The 19,519-nt window shown below is 49.1% G+C and overlaps 1 protein-coding gene across 3 annotated transcripts in view; it reads right to left on the reverse strand.

Moving 5' to 3' along the window:
• Positions 1 to 1,120: 1,120 nt before the first annotated feature.
• Positions 1,121 to 19,519, reverse strand: part of BAK1 (BCL2 antagonist/killer 1) — a 40,209-nt gene continuing 21,810 nt past the window's right edge. Inside the window, exons 3-7 of one of the 3 annotated variants that reach the window (XR_007774411.1) lie at positions 14,839 to 14,974; positions 14,541 to 14,684; positions 11,224 to 11,404; positions 8,767 to 9,406; positions 1,121 to 2,808 (exon numbers count right to left, since the gene is read on the reverse strand). Coding sequence is in view for 1 of the 3 variants with exons in the window: in XM_050953102.1 (XP_050809059.1) it covers positions 9,302 to 9,406; positions 11,224 to 11,404; positions 14,541 to 14,684; positions 14,839 to 14,974 (566 nt within the window). In the remaining 2 variants the exon portion in view is untranslated. Of the gene's footprint in view, positions 2,809 to 3,023; positions 3,677 to 6,390; positions 9,407 to 11,223; positions 11,405 to 14,540; positions 14,685 to 14,838; positions 14,975 to 19,519 lie in introns of those variants that run through there. The other 2 variants (XR_007774412.1, XM_050953102.1) reach the window with 2 other exon arrangements.

Genomic DNA, 19,519 nt, shown 5'->3' on the forward strand with positions numbered 1-19,519 from the left:
TCTTTGTAGGTTGGGATAGAATTTGCCCCCTCCCCAGACCTGCCTGGGGGGGGATTTCGCCTGCAGCTGTGGGTCACTTTCCAGGATTTGCTCTCTCTCCATCATTTTCTTGCCATTGCAAGGCCTTGAGCACTGGTGCACCTCAGCCCCTCCCATTCTCTGCCTGTGGAACAGAACAGTCTAGTCTCCTCAGAGCTGTAGTACTTTGGTCTAACGTCTGTGGTTGGGTTTGGTGTGTGGGTGCTGGGTGATGATGGTGGCCAGTGATGTACAGGTCAGACAAGATGTTCTGGTGCTCCCTTCTGGCCTTAAGCACTATGGATTTCAATAAACACTTTTTCCAGACAACAGGCAGAATGGTGAAGACATCGACTGAAATAGCTACTGCTTCAAGCTGGGTGGAAGATTAATGATGAAATCTGCTTTTCCCAGCAAAAGCTGTGGCAGAGTTTTTCAAGGCAGTCTAGGGGCCTTAAACTTGGTTTTATTTAATGAATGTGTCTAAATCCCCTTTGAAAATCTCAGGCCATGTTTTGTCTTGTGCAGGCTTTGCATCTGTTTCCTGTGATTATTCAGACTAGTTCAGAGTCTCAGCTAACTTGGGCAGCTAGGATTCTCCATGGAAAGTCAGCCTGTTAAACAACACTCGCCATAAACCTGAATTATGAACTGATGGATCCTCCACGGCCTGATTCTCAGAAAACAAGTGAAGAGATGCACCAGAGAAATAGGATTTTGCAAGGATCTTCAGTTAATAATTATTCCCCCCGTGGACCTGCCTGTTGGCTTCTTCACTTTTCGTCTGCTTTTCTGTCAGCCTTATGGACGACTGGTTATACTCTAGATTTCAGCTAGCTGACTCGAGGCTGTGGGGAGAGGCTAGACTTACCACTCCAGTGCCCTGAGTGGTTACCCTTCTGAGTGGAGGTTCCCTTATGGTGGGAGAGGAATTTGATCGCCACTGATCAGCTCCAATGCCCATTGACAATGGGAGGTTTGGCACTGACTGCAAAAGGCTGTTGGATCAGGCCCCATGTTCCCATTCACTGCTGGGCTACGCAAACACACAACCACTCGCCTCCCCACTTGGACCGTTGTACAGAAAGAATGACATCCTTGGTCAAATTGCCATGGGAGAAAAGTTTTGGCTCAGAAATGAATCTCTCCCCCGTTTAATTTTAGCCTCTTGTGATATGAACAGTTCGCACTTGTATAGAGCTCAGAGCGCTTTGTAAGGGCAGGAGAGGGTTATTTATCCCCGTTTTATAAATGAGGATACTGAGTCACTATGGGGATGCGACCTGCCCAAGGACAGAGGGAGTCAGTGGTAGAACTGGGAGTGGAATTCAGGTTGCTTGAGTCCCAGTCCTGCACTACCCCATCTCCATTTGAGCCTTGTAATTCCCCACTGTCTCCCCTATTCCACTTGGTCCAAATGCAGTCGTGTGGGAAGGCTGGCTGCTCTGACTGGTCTTCCTTTTGGCAGGTATTTTGCATGCCAGCAAAGCCCAGTGGCTGCCATCTTAGAGGTCTTAGAAGAGCAGAACGGGAGCCTGAGCGATCTCTACAACATCATGGTGGCCATGGGCAGATTGGACTGCACCTCGGACGGAACAAGCAGAGGGCACTGTTGCAACCTGGCCGCCAGTGCCCCCAGCAGGCAGGCATAGAGAGTCCTTGGAACATGAATGGCAAGAGCACGGGCAGCCCACAGCCTGTTCCCCTGGAAAAAGGAGCCTGCCGTCAAGAGCTTATGAAAACCAGGGGCTGGAGCTACAAGAGAACGTCTGAGCTGCAGTGGCTGGTGCTCCCCAATCTGCACTGGCTCTCCCCTCCACTTGAATTCTGGAGGCAGATTGCATAGTTACTAAGGGGGACTCTGGAGTGAGCTGGAAGATTCTCACCTCTGCACCATTGCGAGCAACAGGAGCACAGATTGCCCTGCAATTCCCTCCATGTTGGCTGGACTCAGCTTCTCCAAGCGTGGATGCTTGCACCACGTTACTGCCTGTGGTCACTTCCCAGCCATCCTGGTTCTTCCCTGACCTCGGGGAAGCCTCGTGTTCTCTCCCGCCGTATGGTTAGTGGGCAAGCGTGGTTAATGAGGCTCGTCAGTGAAGCAAAGTGTCCAAGGGAGAAGACAAGGGAGGGCACCAGACTCCTGCTTCCAGGCAGCAGAGGGGGATACATAGAGGGCAATCTCTGTCTGTCAAGGGCATGTTGTCATTCTGCTTAAAGCTCTTGTGTTTTGGGGACAGCATAGGACTAAGCATTCTCTGAGCTGGAACTCTTCCTCAATGGGTATGGGTATGCATCTCCCTTGTGTCCTACCTCTGCTCCTGTTAATGGAAACAAGAATGCTCCTCCTAGCTTGCCCAAGGCAGCCCCTTAATTTGACAGCACTGCCCTGTTGGGAGTGGCTCCTGACATTGTAACTGCGACAGCTCCAGAGCATCAACTATGCAGCTTTGCATTTTTTTTAGAAAGCTGGTAGTTTGTGCAAGGGTCTCTCACTCAGTGAGCTCACGGACTTGCTGTGGAGCTGAGGAGATGACATAAGGGCATGGGCAGCCATCCTAGCCCATGCAGCAAGTGTAGGGAATGGAAAGGGTCTGGCTCTAGTACACACGGCATTCTAGAACCCTCGCTGCAGGTGGCCCATGTCCAGTTCACAAGCTGCAACTGCCTTGCTCAACCAGGCATCCTTAGGTCTTCATAGGCTTGGTTAGGCCAGGCTTGCAACCATGATGAATTCCTCCTCAGCGCACCCCCAGGGAGGGAGGGAGAATCATTATCTCCCGTCTACAGCTGGAACAACAAGCAGAGAGATTAAAGGAGAATCTGTAGGAGAGTAGGGAACTGAACCTGAGTTACAGGCTTAACACCCTAACCACAAGGGCATCCCTCCTCCCACTCTGAGTTGGCAAGAGCTGCAGAAGTGGAATAGAACTCCAAGAAAAGCCTCAGTATACATACGTACGTATGAGATGCGTGCATACACACCAGTATGAGGGAGAGAGAACTGCAAGTGCACATAACTTTTATTTTGGAAAAAAAAATGTTTTTTAAGGACTATTTGCAAGGAAATAGTTTTCCAGGAAAACAACCCAGTGCGTTCCAGACACCTCTTGCCCCTGAGCTATTATTAAAGATGGTTTACATACATGGGAGGGATCAAAAGGGGATTACCCATGTCTTCTTCAGGGGTACAACCACCACCATACTGAGAGAAGATACTGCAAGCCCCTCGTCATTTGAGGCGGCATGATGTGTGTCTTACTGCCCCCCGTATACTGTGTCCCCATATCCCCTCACTGGAGGTCCCCTGCTTCCTCCAGTCATATTGGGGCAGTCAGGAATCACTGGAGGGCTCAGAGGAAGTGATCTGTGGAACAACAGGCTTTCCGGAAAACATTAATAAAGCAAAACAGTCGGATAATAGCTACAGTATGGCTTTCAAGTATACATGTAACTCCTCCCACCATCCCTCACGCATAAAGTTTCACAGAGGGCCGCCACCAGTCTTGATTGTCAAGGGACAAGTCCCCCTCTAGGACAATGTTGAGCCCTTCCCCGCTCTGCAAGCCAGATGGGTAGGACATTACAAGCTTCCTCCTGAAATCCGTCCATCACCGCACTTGCCCCCATTCTTGGCCGTCTGGAATTGGGGATGTGGCTGCAAGGAATGGGTGAGTCAGGCATGATTCTGTAGCTCAAGCTAATGCCCTTGAACTCCTGACCCTCTTCACACATCATACTGAATGCTCTGATTTTGGTTTCACCTCTCCCTGCTTTTCTATTTTTGTTTCCACTCCAATCAAGAATTCAGATGCCTAGTGCCACTCCGCTCCCTTAAGACCCTTCCTCGGGAGTCCTCAGCAGCCACAGAGCCACGTCAGGGACAGGAAAGGGGAGTGAGGCGAGCATGGTAGCTCTGACAATCCCCAGCTGATGCATGGCCTCTAGGGGACCAGAGCCAGCTGGCAGGGTCTGGGGGGGCTGCTGTAAACTGCTCTGGGACCAAAGCAGAGAATCAGGGAGCTATAACTGGCTTCCTGCCAGCCACTGTCTGCTGCCACTGAGACTTACCACTTATGCTAGGCCCTGTGATGGCTGGACATTCAGCTGGAAGGGGCGACAGATGGGAACCCTGTGGGCATGCCGTACTAAGGAGTCCATTAGAAGCATCCGGGGAGGGCAGATTACTGAGCACAGCCCCCTGGGAGAATCAACCCCTGCCTAACCCCCAACAGTCAGTAAAACCTCATGGTCCCTGGTACCAACAGTTGGGGCTAGAACTGAAGCTGAGAAGCAGGGATTGTTCCTCATCCACATCCCTTGCTTCAGTCGATCTCTTAGTCAAATACCTTTCCCCTCTATAGCTGGCTGCCAGTTCAGAACCTGAACACCACCCAGCAATCTGTATTAATCCCTCCCCTCCCACTCCCGTGTAAGAACTAGATCACTGCCAAACATTCCTCTTCCAGCACCCACCTGTCTCCTCCTGAGCACCTCACTCGGGTCCACAATTCTGTCTGTCCCCACTGTGGGGACAAGCATGCCATACTAGGTGTCGCTTTTGTAGTGGTTTGGCCACATCTACCCACAAGTTAGTACCATGTGGCTAGGAGTATTACAGTAGAACTCTGCAGGGAAACCCCTGCTGTTCAGTGCAGCAAACACCCACATTTTCTTAACAGGAACAAGGAGGAGTTAGTGACAAGGCAGGCTGTTAGCCTCTAGCATACACTCTGTTAAGGACTCCAGTCAACTTCATCACCACCCGCAACAGGCATCTTTACACGCTGCCTGCTTTCACCGCAGTTTGGTGGTTTGGGATTATTACAAGGACTGTAACCTAGTTCCCCCTTCGTAGGGCTTTCATTTCCTTAAAGCAAAGAGGGCTCCTTCCAAGGAAAAAAAAAAACGGGGGGGGGGGGGAGGGAATTGGTGGCATTGCTTAACCCAGAGACTGAAATGCTCTGTGCACAGCACAGGCAGCCAGGGGTGTCATTTGCTGTGGGGCAGGCGGGGCAGTTGCCTCCCCTCCCCCAGATTTTTCATAGGTCTGTATGTCGCACACACACACCAATCTTCCCAGCTTTGCAGGCTAGAATATAATCACATATAATGTTCTATATGCCGACACAACTTTGCTCCACTGCTTGCCTCTTCCCCCCAACAGTTTTCTGAAATAACACCCCTGCAGACAGCCCCACTTCAAGCTTCCTCTGCTGACACAGCTAATAAGGGCCAATGGCAGTGGAGATTAAGGTAGACACCCGTCCACAGCTCTCTGGACTGAGCTCACCCACTTGTTCTACACAGTTTTTTTGGTCCTCTCTCTCTTCCGCGCTGGTGTCGAACCTGCAGGGCCAAGGAGAAAAGGCTTTCCTTGCCCATTCCCAACCCTGTCCCCAAAAGCATCCAGTGCCTCCCTGACCAGCAGCCCAATTAAAAACAGATGAAAACAACAGCTCAGAACACAGATCCTAAGGCAGCTCCTAATGAGTGCTGGGTTTAGCAGATGAAACGTGGGGCCAGCTGGACCAATGTAAGATACTGTTAAAAATCACACAGCAGCTTTCCCCACTGGATTCTATCCCTTTTTCAAGGTAGGTTCCAAATAGACTTAAAACTTAAGATATCCCTCCTCCACTCCTCTCCTCAGTGCCTCTGGTAGCTATCTACTTGTGCAACAGTGCCAGCCAGAGACTGAATACAGTACTGCAGATCAGTAATTCATTTAGCAGCTCCTTGCCCTATTTGTCTCATCTCCCAGTTGAAACCTGCCTTTTGTCCACTTAGAAATTAGTGCTAGCAACAGGGATGATTTTCTAGTAAGGTTACGGGGGTAACAAGCAAATGCCCCAATATGGTCCTTGCAGTGGGTTGAGTTTGACGGTGCCCTGTTGAATATTTTTGGAGGTGGCAGAGAATAAAAGCGGTAAACAAAGCAAAGGTTCAAGTTTTAAAGATTCCCTTCTTGGGTCCCATATCACTGACTCCACTGGGACTTGATCACTTACCATAAAGCATCTTATTAAAAAAAAAATCTACTAGCCTTGAATCTGGTTTCTGGGAAATTGGTTGAAACAAAAAACAGATAATTCACACATCTGGCAGATTCACAGATTGCAAGGGCAGAAAGGATCACTGTGGTCATCTTGTCTGACCTCCTGGATAGCCCAGGCCACAGAACTACTCCAAAATATTTTCTAGAGCAGATATTCTAGAAAAAAACATCAAATCATGATTAAAAATGGTCACTGATGGAGAATCCAGCATGGCCCTTGGTAAACTGTTCTGGATCAAAATGATAAGTCAGCATGGTTCTTACAAAGGAAAATCATGTCTCACTAATCTACAAGGGTGCTTGGAACATATCAGTAGAGCCTGTTGTCATAATTTATTTAGACTTTCCAAAGGCCTCTGACAAGGTCTTGCACAAGAGGCTATTAAAGAAACTGATTAGTCATGAAGAATCCCTGGCATGGGTCAACAAGATTAACAGCAGATGCCTCAAGGTGCTGTACTAGGTCTGGAGTTCAGTGTCATCTGGAAGAGAGGGTAAGCGCTGCAGTGGCAAAATCTGCAGCTAATACCCAGTTATTTAGGTTAGGCGAGACCAGAGAGAACACCGAAGAACTCCAGAGGGACCTAATCAAGCCAGATGAACTGGCAACAAGATGGAAAGTGATGCTTAGTGTTGATCACTGCAACGTAATGCACACTGAAGGGGGGAGGGGAAACAGCTCATACAGCGTACAAGGTTCCAAATTAACTGTATCAACTCAGGAGACGGGCCTGGATGTCACAGCTCAGTGAGACCTTCACTCAGTGTGTAGCTGGTGAAAAACAGCGAACAAGATGGCAGGATGTATAAGGAGTCAGATGCAGCACGCCATGGAAAATATTCTAATGTCTTTAAAAATCTGTGGTTTGCAGATACTGTGTGTAGTACCGGGAACCCCATTTCCAAAAGGATATTGCATAACAAGAGGAGGTTCAGAGACGGGTGAAGAGAATGGTCAAGGGCCTGGAAGAACACTCCTATGAGGGGAAGTTTGCTACCATTTTACCTTAGAAAGGAGAAAAATAGAAGAGAACAAGTATATCAAATACTGAATGGTCTAGAGAAGGGCAGCTAACGTTCTTCTTTCCTGAGCAAGAAGACATTCAATCAACAAAAGCTGGGTCGTTCTAACCGATAAAAGGAAATACCATATAGACTATAATTAGATAGAGGAACCAGTGCAGATGTTGCTGAGGATTAGCATTTAGCAAGATTCAAAGAGGGTGTGGGAATTTAGATGGATAACAGGAATAGACCGAATTACCACATTTAATGCTAATACAAATGTCAGAAGGGATATTAAACGTCATGCTTTGGGGTTAAAGCCAATCTCTTAACTATTAGGGATTAGGATGAGGCCTTCATGGGGGCAGATTACCCCACGTTTTCCTACGGCGGGCTTCCTTCACTTTCCTCTGAAGCACCAGGCCACCGTCTGAGCCAGGTTACCAGACTAGACAAGGCACGGTCTGATGCACTCTGGCAATCCCTACGAGATCCACCACTGCAACTGCCTAGAAGAGTAATCACAGCATCCCTTTACCAGCCATCCCAGCTGCCTTCTCCCATCCTACTCCAGTAAACTGTGCACTGCAGCCAGCAAAGGTTCACGACACAGGCAAGAATGGAAAAATCCCTGATAACGCTTGAGATACTTTTAGTCTTAGTGCTGATGGTGCTTCTATCCAGTCTCCAGGATAAAATTAAGTAGCTTTGGCCCTAGCTACAGTAGCCTTTAGACAAGAGCCATGTCCTCAGCTTCAGGGCACTGAAGCCATATATTAGCTGATAACTGGCTCTCCCACTCTCCTTTGACCAGAAGATAGTTTGGCTCCCTCCCCACTGGCTGACCGAACAGTGCTAGAAACGGAGTTAGCAGGAATTGGGTCTAAAGCCAGTCTGAGGCCCAGGTGGACACAGCCTAAATCCAGTCACAGTTTGCAAGCTTTACACAGTAACCTGAAGTGGGAAGCACAGATGAACCCAAGCCTCAGATCCAGATTTAGAAACTCCACGCTCACTGCACAAAAGCTCAGGGGATTTCAAAGCGGGGGCTCTGCTTTGCCATCACTCTGAATAACTGCCAACAGGGAGCAGTTTACAATCTCCAATCACGGACAGAAATACAGGAGTCAAATGAGAGGGGCCCCGCCAGACGGATTCTCCATAGAAAGGTTTGTGGATGAAGACCATCATCTGCTGTGCCTGTAAGCCAAACACTGCAGACTTGGGATGGTGCATCACAACCCAAAACGTTCACTCTTGATTTACCTCAGGATTTTTAACCTGACCATATTTTAGTGTTTGAAAACCAGCCGTTCCCTTATACACCTGCTGCCACCCTGAAGTTCAGGCTTCTGCGTTCCCCTAGGAAGGGCTGGCAACCAGGACCACTAGCACAGTCCTAGCATGCTGCTCTGTTAGGAGTCTGCGATGTCCCTGGGAGGAAAAGCAGATCTCCAAATTCAGTTCCTGACAGGATCAGTCTGTCATTTTGTCTGGGGGCAACTGGATTTCTAGTCATGATTGTCACATACCAAACACTGTATTTGTTTAGAGGTGGACACAGATGTTCTTTTAAAGTAACCGGAAAACTAAGAATCTGGGCTTGGTAGGCTGGAAGCAAGAGAAGGTAAGAGCAAAACCCCCCTGGACTCTCCAGCACTGGCTGACCCCCTCCAATGACTTACAAGCAGAGACTAACGGCTGTGGCTATAATCCTGTTATGCGAAGGCAGGAGAGATCTGGGCTGAGATCCATTAGAGGATGTTCTGTGCCTTTCCCTGGGAGGGCTCTTGAGAATGCCACTGAGTGGATGCGGGAGACAAGTGCATTACTTTAACAATGTTTGTTCCTCTAATGGGCCTTCTCCAGTTTCTGTACAGTGCAGGAGCCTGTAACCCTCGCCCATCGCTGCATGCTGGGAATGTCATCGTGCTGATGTTCCTGACTGCTGCATTCAACCTTTGGATGAGATAATTCAATCCCTCCCCACCCCCCCAAAATCCCCCCATTAACGCCTCTCTGTGTAGTCCTTGGCAGTCTCCCCACGGATGGCAGTCTCTCCGTGGATGGTGCTGTCTCCGAAGAGGAGTCATCATTTCCAAACTGCTCTCCCTTGTTTGTTCCCTGAGCCCCCCTCTCTCAGTAAATGTCTTTATGACGGAGTGGAATATTGAGAGAGAGAGAGTTTGGCCAGATCGCCGGCCTCGGCCTCCACTCCAGTCATGGGCTGAAGAAGCGTCGTACCACCAAATGACCCAGCAGGACCACGACCAACACCCCCATCATGTACAATACGTAAACATTATCCAACTCCAGTGCTGCCACCTAGAAGGAGAGAGAATTGGCAGGTGAAAGACACAGCAACAGGATGATCTAATTGCACTAGTGTTTCTGGCATGCCTGGCACTCAGACATCACCTGGGTTGCTTTTTGCACAAACTTGGCAGCACTGGCTTCATTAAAATATGCTCATGCTCCACCCTGCAACTTAATGAGTCAGATTCTGATCCCCCTTTACACCATGGTAAACCCACAGAAACTTCAGATCTTCATCATCAGTGAATAAGCTTTTTCATCCATCAGCCAGCTCTAGGGTACACACAATAGACATGCCTGCTGCAGCTAAAGGGTCCCATCAGCCCTTAACTTTCAGTACAGCAATTTCAATATAAAAACATAAGAACGGCCAGACTGGCTCAGACCAATGGTCCCTCTAGCCCAGTATTCTGTCTTGTGACAGTGGCCAGTACCAGATGCTTCAGAAGGACAGAACAGAACAGGTAGTGATCCATCCCCTGTCATCCACTCCTAGCTTCTGGCAGTCAGAGCTAGGGACATCCAGAGCATGGGGTTGCATCCCTGCCCATCTTGGCTAATAGCCATTGATGGATCTATCCTCTATGAACTTATATAATTTTTTTTTGAGTCTCATTATAGTTTTGGCCTTCACAAAATCCCCCTGGCAAGGAATTCCACAGATGGACTGTGCATGATGTGAAGAAGTACTTCCTTTTGTTTGTGTTAAAACTGCTGCCTACTAATTTCATTTGCCCCTTCTCATAACACAAGAATTAGATTCTCTGTTTCTTGTGTTACGAGAAGGGGTAAATGACACTTCCCTGTTCACTTTCTCCACACCATCCATGATTTTTACAGGCCTCTATCATATTCCCCCCACCCACCCCCACAGCTGTCTCTTTTACAAGCTGAAAAGTCCCTGTTTTTTTAATCTCTCCTCATATGTTAGTTGCCCTTCTCTGTACCTTTTCCAATTCTAATACATCTTTTTTGAAATGGGGTGACCAGAACCCCATGCTGGTGTGGGTGAACCATGGATTTATATAGTGGCATTATGATATTTTCCATCTTATTATCTATCCCTTTCCTAAGGGGATATGGCTCTCATCTCTTCTGTTATCGGACACTCACTAACATGGCAGGAGAAGGACCTCACCCAGAGCTACACTTTCTACGCTGCCCTCAAATTTGGAGTGCCTCATTTTTCAGATGTCCAGCTTTAAACAACCAGGGCCTGATTTGCTGAGCACACTCAACTCCCACCGGAGAGAACAGGAGCTGTGGGCGCCTAGACTTCCTGAGAACTGAGTTGGTTGTACACACAGGGAGGGTGCTTAGGGTACTAGACATGGGCTGGGGAAACCCCGGTTCAATTCCCTGCTCTGCCACAGGCTCCCTGTGTGACCTTAGGCAAGTCGTTTAGCCTCTGTGTGCATCAGTTTCCCACCCGTACACTGGAGATAATACTACTGGCCTGCTACACAGAGGTGTTGCAAAGGTAAATATGGAAAAGTTTGTGAGGTGCCCAAATATCATGGAGATGGAGGCCGTGTAAGTACCTTAGATAAACAGATACTGGTGTTTAAGTGTGGATTAAGTACCTAATTTTAGGTTCCAAGTTTGAACATTTTGGCCTAACTCCTGAAGCATCTCCGCAGCTGGCTGCATTCTGATGCCTCCCACTCTGCGTCACAGCACCCCTAACTGGTCAGAGCTCAGCTGCAAGCTCCTCTGACCCAATTTGACCAGCAACACTGCTCACAAGCCCACCTAAGCGAGGAATCGTGCTGACCCGAGCCCGGCCCAGCTGCCCTGCAGAGAAAAAAAAAGCCAGGCTCACTTACCCATCCTCCTTGGTCAGCAATCCACTGGGCGATGCGGTTGCGGAGCACGAATTCTGCCACGTAGCGAGCAATGCTCCGGAGGAAGCCGGTCACCCCGTGCTGGTACACATGAATCGCCATCCGGTAACCGAATCCCAGCAGCGCAATCACCCTGCCCCAGTTAATGCCGCTGTCAAACAAGCTGTAACAGAACCAAACCTCCTGGTTACAAAAAAAACACACAACACGCTGGTTCTGGTGCTTTGCCGCCCCCTGTTGGGCTGCTCCGTCCACTCACATTACCCTGCAGCTGGTGGACAGGGGTTCACAGGTGTATCCTATGCGCCCCCGGAGCACTCTCAGCCCTCAAGCTACATCCTACCCTGACAAATTTAGTAACAGCATAGTGGTGAAAAACAAACACAACTAACTGCGCAGTTCTGCTCTCCCACACGCTCAACCACAACCACTAACAGTTTGTGCTCTGTGAGCTGTAGCTATCCTGGAAGGAACACACTCGCCCTGGGGCCTTATCTATGCAACAGAGATTTGCAGGTTTAAACAAGATTGGCCCAGGCATATTAGGACATGATTTTTTCTTCGCCTGGATGCATGAAAATTAAATACCTCCCACAGGGCTGGATTCTGATTTCACTTTAGCCTGCCAGCTCTTTAGGGCAAGGATGGACTTCCAACATATATCTGTGCAGCATCAACCAAACAGGGTCCCAGTCCTGATCTGAGCTTCCAGGTGCATACAACAGCTGTTTACATGGGGTTTCGCACCAGTGTCACTATACTAAGTTACTCCTGATTTACACCAGAGTATGTGGGACGAGAATCAGGCCCCGGGTTTTAACCTGGGTGTCTGTCATGGCTATTTCTGTTCGCACTGCAGAGAAACTGTTCTAATGCAGGTATCTGTCCTGCCCCACAGCATAAAGATGAGGATCTTCATAGTGCAGATGGGGGCCTTCCAGAGCATCATGGAAAGAGACGAGTTAGTGGAGACGGAGGAAGGAACAACACTGAAAAGGCAGGATGGAGAGTGAGTGACAGAGGTTAATTTACCTGTTTGCTGTGCGTTAACCGCCTCAGGATGGCAAAGCGTGGCTTCCCGAAGAAAGGGAGCAGGAAGAAAGGACAGAAGAGACAGTTAGGCAATGTACAGCGTGTGCCCGGGGGCAAGGCGAGGAGAGGAGTGCTGGCGTGGAGCCTGTCAGTGTCAAGAAGCTGCCTCCCCTTCCCCGCATTGCCGTGACACAGAACTAGCATTTGTACAAGGCCTGGCCTAACAAGGGAGGAAGTGGATAGGGAATTAGACTGGGCCTCAAGGTTTAATCCCCAGCTCAACCTGAGGCAAATTGCTTCATCTTCTCTGTGTCTCTGATCCCCAGCTGTGACAGAGAGCTAAGCCTTCCCCGCATCACAGAGGGCCTGCAGGGATAGAATCCATTGGTGGTTGTGAGGTGCTCAGATACCGTGGTGATGCAGGGCATGAGAGTACTCAGACAGAATGAGGCCTCTAGGGGCTATCACACAATTGGGGAGATAGCCGAGGGGCAAGTGGTAAGGGAACCAGTGTCTCCTCAGGGGCCTTTGGGTTCACCAGACATGCCTGCTGTCTTCCCCTTCACCCAGGGATAAGCCACCTTACCTGTGGCCGGGCAAGCAGTAGCAGCAGAGGGGTGAAGTGCTTTCCTCTATCTCCTCTCTGATATGGGAGGGACAGCTAAAGGGCACGTGGGGCCACTGGACTGTACGAAATCCAGCACTCTAGGAAGCTGTCCTGATCCCCCTGCATCTCTGCAGCCACTTCAACACAGCAAGCATTAGTCAACACGCCAAGTCCGTCGGGCTGCTCTTGAAATTGAAAGGTTTCCGGACACCACAAGTCCATTGCTCTGTTTTAGACACAGACAGCAGTCTTCTCCCCTGCATCCAAGCTATTCTCAGTGCAAGGGGCACCAGGAAACCGATGAGAGGGTCTATTAGGGTGACCAGATGTCCCAATTGTATAGGGACAGTCCCAATTTTAGGGTCTTTTTCTTATATAGGCTCCTATTACCCCCCACCCCATCCCAATTTTTCACACTTGCTGTCTGGTCACCCTAGAGTCTATGCCAGTCCCGGTGAGAGTTACAACAGCCTGGGAGACTGAGGACTGGTGTAACGAAGTGGAGCTCTGCCCTTCCCTCTTCTCGGGGGTGGAACATGCCTAGCCCAGGAGCCAGCACCATCAGCTTTATGCCAGCTCAGAGTTCACACAGGGATGGTCAGTTACAGCCAGAATCCAGTCCCTTTTGCATAGCTCAAGGAGCTGGGAGGATCACATGGGAAGATCTAGCCCTGTGCGTTTTCTGCACTACCAGAACAGGCTCCCTCTCCACTCACTGACCGCTAAGAAAGACTCTCCTCCCACTGCAAAGAGCAACCTAGATGATCAGAGTCCCAACTCCTCAGACTCTTTGCTTTCACTTTTCAACCCCCACCCTCACTCCCGGCCCCGCAACAGCAGGGCAGGAGGACTGTGGAGTAACGAGGTCTGCGTGGTACCTAAGATCAAAGGCTAGACTGAGCTGGTTCAAGGCGTCTGATTGTCAGAGGCACTGAGGCCCTGCAGGGCCCACAGCCTGAAGCTGTGTTTGTTTAGCACCAACTGGAAATCAGGCCCTGCGCTTTTAACCGTCAAGCCTTTCTGATTGTGAAGAAAAACTTTCCCAATGGGAGCTGACGCAGGCTGCCCAAGAATGAAACAGTGACTATATTCCCCTCTTGTGCTAGTTTTACACCAGTGTAACTCCAGACATCGGTAAAATCCTTCCTGATGTCACAGAGAGGAGAGTCAAGCCCCACAGCTCTGCCAGCTCAACTCGTGTTTAGTTGTCATGATAAGGCTTGAGAGTGATGGGGCAGATTTTCACCACAGGAAGCCAGCAGGCCATCCATCCTTCTGCATGCTCACTAGCACGTGCAAAGACTGCCAGTGCATTTGCAAACGGGACTGAAGACCCATTTACACACTGCCAACATCTGACATGGATGTATGATGACAGGCGCAAAAGCAGACAAGCGGAAAATGCGGGCATATTTCAGACACTGCTTCATGAAATGCCAGCCTTCCATTGTGAAGTAGTTCACGGCTGATACCAGCTTCTCCGGGACTGTGGGCTGGGGTTAGGGGGGAATTTGGGTGCCAGTTATCCTGGTATTGTGGGCAGAGCTTGGGTAAAACAATGCCAATTTTCTCTCCTTTGATTTTCACCCTGCGTGCCAGTCGGACCCTCTCTGTGACATCACCAGCGTTCCTTGGGAGTGCTGGGAGCTGGCTGCCTTACCTGGAGGCTATCTTAGTGAAATACTCGTAGGCATTGTCCTTCGTGGGCTGCAGGGTCTTCAGCATGTTCCGGAACTCTGCGTCATACCGCATGTTGATGTCATCTCCGATGATGGCCAGGCGCCTGCCCACCTGGTTACTGGTGCTGCCAAGAGGATGGAAAGCATTAGAGATGGGCCCAACTTCCACGCAGGGCCAGGAGGATGCAGGGTCAGGCCACAAATAGGGTGTAAATCCCACCCTGAACATGGATTGTGTTGGGTGATGTACGATTCAGTCTGTAATGGGAAGAGCTTTACCTGCCCGGCTCCTGCTGGATCTCTGCAATCTCGGGGTCCATTGGCACCTCCCCTCCGCCCTCTTCCCTCTCCTGCTGGTAGCGGTAGAAGGCATAGCTCCGGAACACCTCCTCGGTCTCCTGGGCCACCTGATCTTCTGAGGGGGAGACAATGATTGGCAGGGTCAGGCACACAGCTCCTCTAGGGTGCGCAGGAGTGAGAAAACTCCTCCTTATCCTCATGCTCTTATAACACTGGGGAAACTGCGGCCTCTCCCATATCCTTTGAGACAGTGTGTCCCCATGGCACTAACCCCTGCGCTGCTGCATTCTCTGTCGTTCTGATGGACCAAATGACCACCGTGCTCCTTAGATAGCAAGCCCTTCGCACCAGGGACTGGCTCTGCAGATTGGTCTGCACGGATCTGCTGTGATTTGGGGGCTCTAGAAACCAGCAGAAGAGTCCTCTGAGGCTTGAAGCACTGTCAGATGCCATGTGAAACACCTGGCCTTGCCCTCTATGCAGAGCTGCACCAGTGTGATTAAATTAAACCAGTGCCAAAGGCGGTCTGGGTGCCCTTATTCTGGCCTGACCTAGTGTTGTTTCAGTTCAGCTGAAGTCAGTTAGAAAGGCGTTTAAAATTAACTGAAATTATAATACTCAGATATGCTTTTCACCTCTGTCTCTCATACAGAGGTCAGTATCATCATCTCTGTTTTACAGATGGGAAAACTGAGGCACAGAGTAGGGATGTCACTTGCCCAGGTTCACCCAGCAGGCCACTGTCTCCTGAGTCCCTGTCCAGTGCTCTCTCCACTGCCCCACACTGCCTCCCATAATAAAGCCACTCAAACTGAAATAAGCATTTCCACACATGACTTTGTACCGATATAACTAAATCAGTTTAACTAAACCAGTGCAATTTTTTAGTTAGACACGGCCTTAGGACCAAGCCTCGCTACAGGATCAAATGAGAACTGAACTTGGACCTTGGAGGGAGCATATCAGTGGCAAATAGGGTAAGAAAATTAGAGATGTTCAAGACAAAACAAGTCAAGGGCTAACTGGGAGACCATTTAAAAACACAAGGATTCCCATATCAAAGATACAATCACAGACCATGGGGCTCCCACCCCAAGTTACATGCAGAGAGCACGCTCCAGAAGGAGAGGAATTCAAACAGATGTGATGCAGTCACATCTGGGATAGCCTCTGTTTTCTGGAAGCTCGACTTGAGTCTTGGATTTTTCAGAAATGCTGAGAACCCACAGCTTGCTCGCACTGATTTCAACTGCAGCTGCAGGCGCTCAGCACCTCTGAAAATCCAAGCCCCAAGGTGTCCAAAATCAGGCACTGAAAAAAGCCCTAGAGGCTGCCAAAAAAATCAGTGGTCAACTTCAAAGGTGTTAGCTTCATGTTTTATTGCTTTTAAACAAACATGCACCCACACAAACAAACCAAAGAAAACTTTTTTATGAGTGGCTTTCTAAAAATGAGGTGTACAGGAGAATTTTTATCCCCGAGAAGCAATGCCAATTCTCATGATTTTATCACAGGTTTCACAATAGTTGATATCATTCTTAAAGACCCAGCTGCTGGAGTCAGGTGATTATGTACAAAAAAAATAGTTTCTGGCCTTTGTGTTTGTGGAGAAAAGCTTGAAAATGCAGATTCCTAACTGTTTCAGAGAGTTAGTCAGAGAGTTTATGGCCAAATGGGAATGCTAGATCATGCAGTCTGATCTCCTTTGTAGTACAGGCCACCAACACACCCTGCACCCGCACACTGACCAGACAACTGAAATGAGACCAAAGTATTACAGCTCCCAGGAGACCAGACTATTATGAGCCACAGGCAGAGAATGGGAGGGACAGAGGTATATCAATGCCCAAGGCCTCGACAAAGGCCATGGCTACACTGGCACTTTACAGCGCTGCAACTTTCACGCTCAGGGGTGTGAAAAAACACCCCCCTGAGCGCTGCAAGATACAGCGCTGTAAAGCCTCAGTGTAATCAGTACTGCAGCGCTGGGAGCGCGGCTCCCAGCGCTGTAAGCTACACCCGTAAGAGATGTGGTTTACGTGCAGCACTGGGAGAGCTCTCTCCCAGCGCTGGCGCTCTGACTACACTCACACTTCAAAGCACTGCCGCGGCAGCGCTTCCGCAGCACTGCCGCGGCAGCGCTTTGAAATTTCAAGTGTAGTCATACCCAAAGGCAAGGAAAGATTGAGAGATGCCCAGATAATCCTGGCATGTGATCTGTGCCCCAGGTGAAAAAAAAAAAACAACCCAAGTTCACTGCCAAGCTGACCTGGGGAGAAATTCCTTCCTGACCCCACATATGGCAATCAGTTAGACCCTGAGCCTCAGTTTGCTCATGGCTGTTTATGTCCACTTGTTCTTGTCCCAAAAACGTCCTTCCGCTTAAATAACTGCACCCTCCCTGGTATTTATAGAGAGTAATCCTAGCCCCATCACCTGCTTTATTGCTACATTAAACAAGCCAAGCTCTTCCAGTCTTCTCTCATAAACTAGCCCCTCCATTCCCCTGATCATCCTAGTAGCTCTTCTTTGCACCTGTTCTGGTTTGAATTCATCTTTCTTGCACTCAAACTGTATGCAAGATTCCAGATGAGGTCTTACCAGTGCCTCCTACAAGGGCATGAATCCTTCTCTTCATATAGCTTACGGTCCAAAAAGACCATTAGATCACCTAGCCTGACCTGCATGTCACAGGCCATTGCATTTCACCCAGGTACTGCTGTAAAGAGCCCAATAACGAGTTAAATTAAAACATTTCAGTCCTCTGAAGTCTAAACCATTATGTGCCACCAGCATAGAACAGGAAAGACTGAGGTGCATCGATATAGCAGCCCATTGTAATGGCAGGGATAGATTAGGTGAGATGGGTCAAGTTCAAACACCGGGAGGCAAATGAAAAGAATTCAATATTGATTAGTTTTAAAAATCTCATTCTGTGATTTTTTTTTTGGAGGGCAGCGGCCTCGTACAATTGGGTCCGGGTCCAGGACTAAGACTTCATGCCAATAATAATTTTTGAACACTCGAGGTTGGCCCTACTGCCCATATATATGCCTTGTTGTTTGTAAGTGCGAATGTCTCAATGTGAATTGTTACTGGAATCACAGACGGCTATAAATATCTGGCGAGCGGGAGCCAACCCATCAACCCAGCTCGGCATCTCTCTGCAGCCACTGCAGGATTGTTCCCTACAAGGTATTTCCTAACAATACATCTGGTCTAGTTATAAATAGCGCAAGCGATGGGGCTGCCACCGCTTTCCCTGCGAGGATTCTTGTACAGCTGTATAGATCCGCCAGGTGAGTGTGGACAACGAAGGCTTGCCTAAGCCATTTTCATGCCGTCCCTTCCTATTTGATCGCTTGCTATCTGAGCTCACTTACACCAGTTTGTCTGGCAGCTACAAATGTCATCTGGGTTTCTGTGTCCTTTGCGTGACCTGGTGACGACAAACGGAAGAAAGCCGTGCTCTCACACAGCATTGCTTCAGATGCTTTAACCACTCAATTCCACACACATACTCACACCATGTGGCTTCAGCAGCATTCCTAGCATCAAACCAGGGGCAAATAATGTTTCCTTTCTATGGCTGAAATGTCTCTCTGGAGCATTCAAGCCTTGATCCCTCTGCACAGAGGTGAATTTTTGCATGACTTCAGGCCAGTCGCTTGACTCCCAAAGCCCCAGATAATTGGGCTGCTGCAAAACAGGAACCTCGCTAAAACCCAGGTGATGCATCTGAAGCCGAGCTGCCCTGCAGAAAGGCTGCTGCTCGCCCTTCCAGACATCCCTACCCCTGCTCTGCACCAGCGGGTATCCAAACCCTCTGCTTTGATAACAAAGACAGAGGAGAGATAAGTCACTAGTACAGCAGGATAGGTCTGAGGCTCAGCCGGACGTAGGGGGCAGGGGGTGTTTTGGATAAGCCTGTGATTGTTTCTGGACACAGCCGCTTCTTCTCCAGAGTCACGATTGTAAACAGCTCTGGGCTTGGAATGCCAGGTATTCTGGGCTCAAAGCATAACATGCAGAGCAGTAATGTCACCTGGCTGACTGTGCGAGGAAAAAACAAAGCAGGCCCCCACACACGCTCAGGAAGTGAGCCAGCAGGGTAAAGGTGGCTGGATCCATGGAACAAAGGCTGGGATAGAGTTTCCCTGCTGTTATTATGGTGGTGCAGACAGGCATTCTCGACATTGGCAGCTCCCACGCTGGAAGGAAAAATCTAGTGGACACGAGGCCTGTGTTAGGGCTTGTCTCCATTTGGAAATTTACCATAACAGCTATTCCAGAATCAGAATGTCCACATGTAGGGAATCCCCAGCTAAGCATGGCAGCTCTTAAGAACCAATGGTAATAGACACCTCATAACGCCCAGTATTACATAGATCAGGGTCCCTATGGTTGACCCCAACCAGCTAATTTGTGTTAAGTTACAAATTACCTTGTCTATACTATGGTTAAAAATGTTAAACAGCACACCTTGCCTAGTGAAGACAAAGGTATTGGCTTAATTAAGACTATTCACCTGCTTAAATATAAAGTAAGTGCATAAGCATTTGTAGGAACAGAGTCTAAATGCCAACACAAGGTGCAAAGCAGTGGAGTACGGGGCCCATATACATTTAAACTCAGGTCTGGGCATGGGCCATTCATATGC

This window comes from Gopherus flavomarginatus, chromosome 5, assembly GCF_025201925.1.
Source record: "Gopherus flavomarginatus isolate rGopFla2 chromosome 5, rGopFla2.mat.asm, whole genome shotgun sequence".
In the NCBI taxonomy this organism is placed as follows: Eukaryota; Metazoa; Chordata; order Testudines; family Testudinidae; genus Gopherus; species Gopherus flavomarginatus.